This window comes from Macrobrachium nipponense, chromosome 5 (assembly GCF_015104395.2).
Source record: "Macrobrachium nipponense isolate FS-2020 chromosome 5, ASM1510439v2, whole genome shotgun sequence".
Lineage (NCBI taxonomy): Eukaryota > Metazoa > Arthropoda > Malacostraca > Decapoda > Palaemonidae > Macrobrachium > Macrobrachium nipponense.
The window spans coordinates 89,837,812-89,846,340 of NC_061107.1; the positions used below are offsets into that span (position 1 = coordinate 89,837,812).

At 38.4% G+C, this 8,529-nt stretch overlaps 1 protein-coding gene across 1 annotated transcript in view; it reads right to left on the minus strand.

The window, feature by feature from the left end:
• Nucleotides 1–2,457: 2,457 nt before the first annotated feature.
• The window catches only part of LOC135215487 (uncharacterized), a 34,693-nt gene continuing 28,621 nt past the window's right edge, over nt 2,458–8,529 (minus strand). Inside the window, exons 7-8 of the mRNA XM_064250245.1 lie at nt 6,383–7,515; nt 2,458–6,079 (exon numbers count right to left, since the gene is read on the minus strand). Of these exons, the coding sequence (XP_064106315.1) occupies nt 5,337–6,079; nt 6,383–7,515 (1,876 nt within the window). The 3' untranslated portion in view covers nt 2,458–5,336. The remainder of the gene's footprint in view (nt 6,080–6,382; nt 7,516–8,529) is intronic.

Below are 8,529 nucleotides of genomic sequence, written 5' to 3' on the forward strand. Positions count from 1 at the left end.
TGTTTTAAACTATTATTATGGTAATACATGTGGGAAATTAGTTGTTTTTGAGTAATTATATACTCCCCTACTTCATAAAAAAAAACTTCATTTCCCACATGTATTATAATCATAATCATTCAAAACACAGTAAAACACAAATACATAATTTATTAAGAAAACCTGAGTTGGAACTGTTGTAAAAATTAAGCTGTTTGCAAAGGGCACCATCCCATCCTAACCCAACCCAACTTAACCTAGCCTAGTAGACCGTGTTACTTGGCCTTGGGGCTCGTACCCCCCCAAGATAGGCCAACTGATTAAAGAGGTCACCATCCTAACCTGAACTTCCTTAACCTAACATAACCTTGTAGGCCGTGTTGTTTTGCAGAGGGCCCTCCCCCCCCCCCCCCCCCGGGGACCCCACCTTTCATTTGCTATGCTTCCTGCTGTCACTTTAAAATTATAAATTTACCTTAATTGGTTGGACGATAACGTTTCGATGTCTCTATCCAGAACAAGACAGTTGTGAACTAGTGACTAAAGTCTCATCGTAGTCATCAGCAAATTACAATATTTTCCTTTTCTATGTCTTAGGTAATTCTAGGCAATAACTCCGCACGGACTGCAAGGAACGTTCCCACGAATATGGCAGCCACTAGGGATTAGAGCGTCAAATGTATTTCGCCGTGTGGGTTAATTACTGTCGACCCCCAAAAAATAACGGCAAATTCTTAATAAGCAACCCAAATACTATAGAAAACTGTTATTTTCAAATAAATACCCAACGCGGAATTATTACCAAGATCTACCATGTCTTTTATCAGAAACCTAACAGGGTAACACTTCATCTTGCCTTAAAAAAAAAATCGATGCATTGCGGTTCATATTCATAAAAATTATGAATTATCCGAAAATAATCAAAATCACAGGAGGAATACAGACCCGAAATATATTGACGTCATTAATTAAAGACTTAATTAAACCAAATGACAAGAGAAAATGTCTGACATTTATAAAAGTTTCCCCAGGTCACGTGACTCCTAGACGTCACATACGATGTAACTAACCACAATGCAATTTTAAGGTAAAACAAACTCGTATCAGAACCACAATGCAATTTTAACTGAAAACAAACTCAAGAGTGCTTGTGTAGTTGTTAAAGTAAACATAAACACTTAAAAACTTTCGAGGATGGTGATTAATATGTATATACTATTCATATCTCTAATATGGCGAATTTCCCCCAAAAATGTTGAGACAATTTTTAATTATTTTCTTACGGTAAATGCATAGAATTATTATAGAATAAGTTGGAACAGTTGTAAAATAAGACCGTATTTTTTCACACAACAGCAAAATCCAACTTCATACAATTATTAATATTATTATTATTATATATGAAACTGGAAAATAACTGGATGACAGGATATATATATATATATATATATATATATATATATATATATATGAACCGGAAGTAAGTCATGTTTTCTCTTTGTAGCATTACAAAACCGTAACTTGAGAAAATAATAACGCAATTGTTTACAGTATGGACTTATACGGCCATATCAGATACATCTGCTGACAGGTCAGCAGAAGGGCTACTTGCTCAAAATTCTTAGTTGTTATGACAGATCGGTGCCCAGTTTTTTTTTTTTTTTGTTTTCTCTTTCTTTTTTTTATGGGGGGTGCAGGGTTCGTTATTCCCGAAACCTGACCTTTTCCTCTATATATATGTCATTGCATGTATAGGTATATAGACTATATACAAGATGAAATACTTGAGTGTTATTTTAGTTATATTAAGAGGGAAAATTAGGTATGTGGTCTATGCCCTTCTACCCGATTAAATGTTATTCAAAATACTGACTTTGGTTAACAGAATTTTACTCATAGTGTTGAAAGTTTGCACTGAAATTCAAGAATATTGCTTCAGTTTTATTGATTGATTAATTTGTGATATTAACAATAACATGCATATTACTTTATTTGTTGTTGTTATATACTTTGACTTACCAAATAATAATAATTATTTATTACTTTGTAAGTACATTTCAATGAACTAGATAGTCACAGAAAATATGGACTGCCAATTTTTTTTTTTTTTTTTTTTGGGGGGGGGCGGGCCGGTTGTTCGACCCCCTATCCCAGCACCGCCCCCCCCCCCCCCCACCTCTGTATATAGGTCTGTATGAGGTTACTTACCACAATACGTAGGAACTTCCTGTAAGGAACTTGCGTTGATCAGTTTGACTTGTTGAAATTCAATGATTGCAGCAATTGTTTCTTTATTCTGTTTGAAACCTTATGTTATCAACAATATGAGGCTTGGATGATCATTTTTTTTGGGGGGGAGGTGGTTGGTGGGGGGGAAAGGCCGGGGACCACGAAAAAATTGCATCGGATTTAACACAGGAAGGTTGGGCATGGGAGCTGCACTGATTTTGTTCATTTCAAGTTAAACCACCTACTTACATGCATTAAAAAAAAAGTATTTGTATTGACTGTAGGAAAATATACATAACGCAGCAAATACATATTGACACTTTTATTTACAAAGGTTGATGTACCCATACAAGATGCCTTAGTTATCACCACAGTGTAGTGAACATTACTTTGTATGATGCGATAATAAATTGGACGGGTAATCTTCAGGTTCTGTACAGCTTGTAAATTGCACTCAAGTTTTTCGACTACAAATGCTAGTCAAATGAAATAAGATACCTGGATGACGGTACAGAGCTGACCAAACTTACCTTAAGCCCCGTCCACACGGTCGAACTTTGCCAGACAGACTTTGTTCGATGTGACGTCAGAAGCGGAGAAACTGCGGATATAAGGTTCTGACGTCACATCGAACAAAGTCTGTCTGGCAAAGTTCGACCGCGTGGACGAGCTTCATAGCTTTCAGAAACATCCTGAATATTTTGCCAAAGATAGAAAATGGCTTTATCCTGTTGACCTAACAGCTGATCACAAGGCCTCAAGGTTCACAAATTTCCAAAAGGGCATTTTATCAGTTCACCGCTAATGTAAGTTTCTGAAGTAGGCAAAAATCTTGATCGGCTGATAATAACACACATTTTAACCTTGTGACTGCATGGCAATTCAGACCGGCACCTGTACAAAACTTTGTCATATTTCTTATTAATGATTACAGTGACGTGTCGTATAAAGTGCAAGTGACAGCGAAGTAATTAAACAGTTTTCAGGAACTTGAGTTAAGCATCATGCCAAAAGAATAACTGTTTCCATAGGTACGTCATGTAAGATATTGACATATCACAGCATTGTTATATTTCCCTAATAATAATAATGCACATTTCTTTGGCTTAACCTCTAATAACTACTGCAGACCCTGTCAAGGAAGTTTGAGTGGTGCCTGGAAATGGAGTGGAACTCTGACATTCTGGAAAAAAACTTCAACGCTTAGTATACCACTTGATGAAATGGAAAGAGCGTTTACAAAACGTTCTGGTGATTACTTGAAGCCTTTGCTGCTGGTTTGTTTATGCAGTTCCAACGATGAGAAACTAGCACTCAGAAGCAGGACTTTTCCATTGCGGTGACTGTCAAGAAGGAGGCAAAATATTGAAAGCGGAACATACCACCCGATTTACGACAGACAACCTTTAACACAAGAATGCTGATGCTACAATTGTAACGCCTTTATGAAGTACCTTCAGTGTGAGAACATTAGGATGTGGTTTGTCAGATACTAATGGACCCATTCAGTCATAGATAGTAGAATATATATCCTAGGCCAAAGAGTAAGCGCTGGGACCTATAAAGTCATTCAGGGCTGAAAGGAAAAGTGACGACAGTAAGGTTTGAAAGAAACAACAGGAAGAAAGCCTTGCAGTTGCGCAATGAAATTGTTAGAGATGGTGGAAAGTCAGAGGGAAGTACATGAACGCAGTAGCCTACAGTAAAAGGAATGAAAGGGGCAGCAGCAAGGGGCCGAAGGGACGCTGCAATGATGGTTAAGTAAAGCATACAGCAGCTGAGGTGCGCTATCTCTCCTACGGAGATCAAAGATAACGGTAAATTAAGAGTCGAGACGGCAAGCCACGACATTTGTGAGACATGGGCGAAGCCGAAGCCTGGGCCAAGATATTTTCAGTATGCACACGTACAAAAGAACAGTTGTGAAAGAGGCTGGGTTCAGGCTGGATGACGGAAACTGTAAACTTAGAATCCATTATAGAAAGACTATAGTTGTTTCTCACATTAAATGAACATAAAAGACATTACTTTTTATTATTCATAGGCCATATGAACAACAAGAAGCGCTCAAGTTATTTCATATGTACCTAAGTGAATCATTTACTCATGTGCTAATGGATTTTCATTTCCATTCGTTTCACCGAAGAAAAAGTATGTAGAACTCAAAATACATTCACAAGATGTCATAAAATCAATTATTATCTTATAATACTGCTAAATGACCCAAACAAAAATAAACGTAATTCTCTCTCTCTCTACATTTGAATATCCACTATCTAACCACGTTCAATTTAAAATTATCCGATAATCCCAGCTAATAAAAAGTAAGCACCTAAATCACATGAAAAATAATATATTTTCAAGATAGGTAAATTTGCTTCTTAACTACTTTTCTTCCATTGCTTACCACTTACTCTAACTGTAGTATATGCAATACTGGGAAATGGGAAGATCATTCACGTTATTCAAGATGAAAAATCATATTGTAATATGACATTTTAAGAAGGATGAAAACAGAACATCACGAACCAATGCCAACGGTGCTGTCACTTTTCCTTTCAGCCCTGAATGACTTCATAGGTCCCAGCGCTTACCCTTTGGCCTAGGTTATATATTTTACTATCTATGACTGAACAGATCCATTAGTATCTGACAAATCACATCCTAATGTTTTCACGCTGAAGGTACTACTACTTCATAATGACGTTACAATTGCAGCATTAGGATTCTTGTGTTAAAGGTCGTCTGTCATAAATCGTGTGGTATGCGCCGCTTTCAATGTTTTGTCAGCTAAAAGGTATAATCTGCCTACTTCTTGACAGTCACCACAATGGAAAAGTCCTGTTCCTGACTGCTGTATACTGGCGTGATTTATGAGAGTCGTATCCTATTTTATGGTAGTATATATTTTTTGTATACAGTAATATTAACCATTGCAAATTGCCTTAATTAATAATGGATAGTACCAATCCCTGGTCGCTCATCCATCTCTAGTTAGCAATGAATCCAGTAACAACATTTTTATTCTATATTTGCCAGGGAATATCATGCAAACCTTAGAACGAACATTTATATTATTATATAAAATTGGAAGGTGCTTTACAGGTGAACTCGGGCTCGACACAATATCACCTCAGAATAAATAGCAAGGCCCAGAAAATGACGTTGAAAGCCACCAGTGTCACTGGGAGGATAATCATCCTATATAGATGAAGAGGTTTCATCTGTGAGGATTTGCTGGACTCAGGTGCGATCACCACAGCGCCGCCTGCAGGCCTCATCAGCAAGGGCTTTTTCCTGTTGTAAAATTCATCCTCTTCATTTTCTTGGACGAAGATATGAACAAGGACGTTCATGAACAGAATGATGACAGTGGTCAGGATCCACACGTCTAGGAACTTGACAGCCATCGTCACGGGCGTGCCGCTTATCAGCGTCAAGCGAAGGAGATAAAACAAAGGAAGCGTCCCAAAGGACAGCATCACCCGGGAGACAAAGGCATCCCAACTTATGAACAAAGATCCCCAGCTCACCAACAACAGCATCAAACACGGTAGGAAGAAAGACAGAACGACGCTGCTCCCGTGACATTGCAATTCGAACTGGATGTGCGCCTCACCATTCCCCCACTTGGACCCTTTCTTTACATTGTCCACCATGAACAGGGCGAGTTCTTGCGTCCCCGTGAACGACGCTTGGCTATCTTCGTCTGATATGTCGACGAAATCGTCGTAGCTTGAGGGGAGACGCAAGTAGATGCTGCACACTTGAACGTCAAAAGGGAATGAAAGAAATTTGAGGGAACAGGCAAAGTTGGCTGTGTACTCTTGTATTAAGATGAGTTTGTTTTCAGCTCCTGGGTACATCATGTCTGTAATATCAGAAAGTTTGTTGAGAAATTATGATAATAGTATGTCAAATATTGAAGTTAAGATGATTCAAAATAAAGAACACTTCGAGTGCATAAAAATTATTTGAGTTTTGACGCCACTCACTTTAAAAGATAAGCAGATTCTAAATTTCGCACTTATACTGGTGGATGGAAATCACATTTTCATGTATAATACATATAAGCAAAATTGATGTAACGTAGGTAGAAAATTCAATTATAAAGCAATACTGTTAATATACAAGAAGTCACAACTGAAAATAACGGCACTATCTTCGAACTTACCCATCTTAACAGCATTGAAATCAGGAAGTCTAGGGTTAATCGCAGAATTAACCAGTACCTCTTGTTCCAGCAGCTGAACCAAGCCACCTTCAATGTTCAGGAGACGATAACGAGGTATCCAGATCTTGCTGACATCCCCTCTGGTCAGCACGGCTTTGTTTTTTGTGCTTTCGAGGTGGCTGAAGCTAAGCCTGTTGTCTTCCCATGAGATCGATACTTGAAAGTCCACCGAGACAGACATCTTATTGATGTCAATGGCAGCAAACCTAGCGAGAGTGAAATTCAGTGCAAGCTGAAGAGGCCGGTTACCCAATCCTGGGGGAGGGAGATGGCTTCTGTAACCGTATTCAAGGTGAACCACGTCGCAGTCATCTTCATCGCTGCCATCATCGCATTCAAAACGAAGGTTACATCTGTACTGATGTTTAACACATTCCCCTGAACGACACATGAAGTGCTGTGGCATGCAAGGTGACAAGCTCAGGTTGATAAAAGCACCCACATGCATTCCACATATCAAACTTTTAACTGACCAGACGTTTTGGCCTAAAGGGTAGTCATTCAAATCCGAGGGAGACATGGAGGCTATCGTTGTGTTGACGGTGTTCTTAAGCAACCACTGCGAAAGAGATTGATTCCACATAATTAATAAATCATAATATCCTCTGAAGAGGGGTCTTCCTTCAATGTACCCTTCCATTCTGAAACGAGTCTCGTGTTCATTGTCAAAACATAGCCCTCGAAGCAGCAGGTAGTTTGATGGCTGCATGTAACATGCACTACACTTCTTTAAACTACATTTCGCATCTCCCCAAGTCCCATCGGGAAGGAGAGCTGCGCAGTTGTCAGCTTGACCTCCGTAAGGGTAAGGGGACACAAAGTTCTGAAACTCCACGGGATCATTTCCATTGAGATCAATCCAGACTCCCTCGTGCATTTCATCGGTAATGCCTAACCAAATCTTCCATGGAGTGCTACTGCACGCGTCCATGAACGGTGTCAAAAGAGATCGAATTCTTGAGTTTTCGTCCTTGGATGCTGGGACGACCATCGTAGCATTCAGGAGATGACACTGTACAAGAGATGCTGCTACCGTTCTTCTCTCTGGCAAAACCAAATATTGTGGCTGCTGTCTGTAAAAAAAGAAAAAAGGAAAGTATAAATTAAATTATTTGCATAACTTAGTGTTTCGGTCAATTTTGCTTTTAAACTGAAAATAAGGTCAGACAATTAGAGGAAAATGCGTATTCATATGAAAGTATTCCATATTAATGTTTCTCGACAAGCTGATCTTGAGTGCATGCAAACAGATGTTGACCTACAGATAATTTTAATAAGAAATCCTCGAAAAATGTTACTGTCTACTTGAATTAGTCTAACAAAATGCTATAGATAGAGAAATTCAGATTGGGAATTGAAATGTACTCTGGATAAGCAAAAACTATTTACAGAATCAGCACTCACGAGCTCCCCAACTCTTAGCTAATTCCAACCTTTAGGCAAAGATTTCTTTTTATGTTCGTTGAACGTATTACCTGTTCGAATCATAATTCCTTCCAACCTTTAGGAAAAGATTTCTTTTTATGTTCGTTGAACGTATTACCTGTTCGTGAATCACAATTCCTTCCAACCTTTAGGCAAAGATTTCTTTTTATGTTCGTTTGAACGTATTACCTGTTTTCGAATCATAATTCCTTCCAACCTTTAGGCAAAGATTTCTTTTTATGTTCGTTGAACGTATTACCTGTTCGAATCATAATTCCTTCCAACCTTTAGGCAAAGATTTCTTTTTATGTTCGTTGAACGTATTACCTGTTCGAATCATAATTCCTTCCAACCTTTAGGCAAAGATTTCTTTTTATGTTCGTTGAACGTATTACCTGTTCGAATCATAATTCCTTCCAACCTTTAGGCAAAGATTTCTTTTTATGTTCGTTGAACGTATTACCTGTTCGAATCATAATTCCTAAGGCGCTATCACTTCTACAAAGCTAAACAGGGCATATTATTTGGCAGTTGTGAGTTTTTCCTTTCAGATGAAAGCCAACTAAAAGACATGGGATCAATTGTACACATGTCCCATTCAACAGGATGTGAATGCAGGGTTTAGTCAGGAACTGTTGACCTCATTCTTAGCTTATACACAG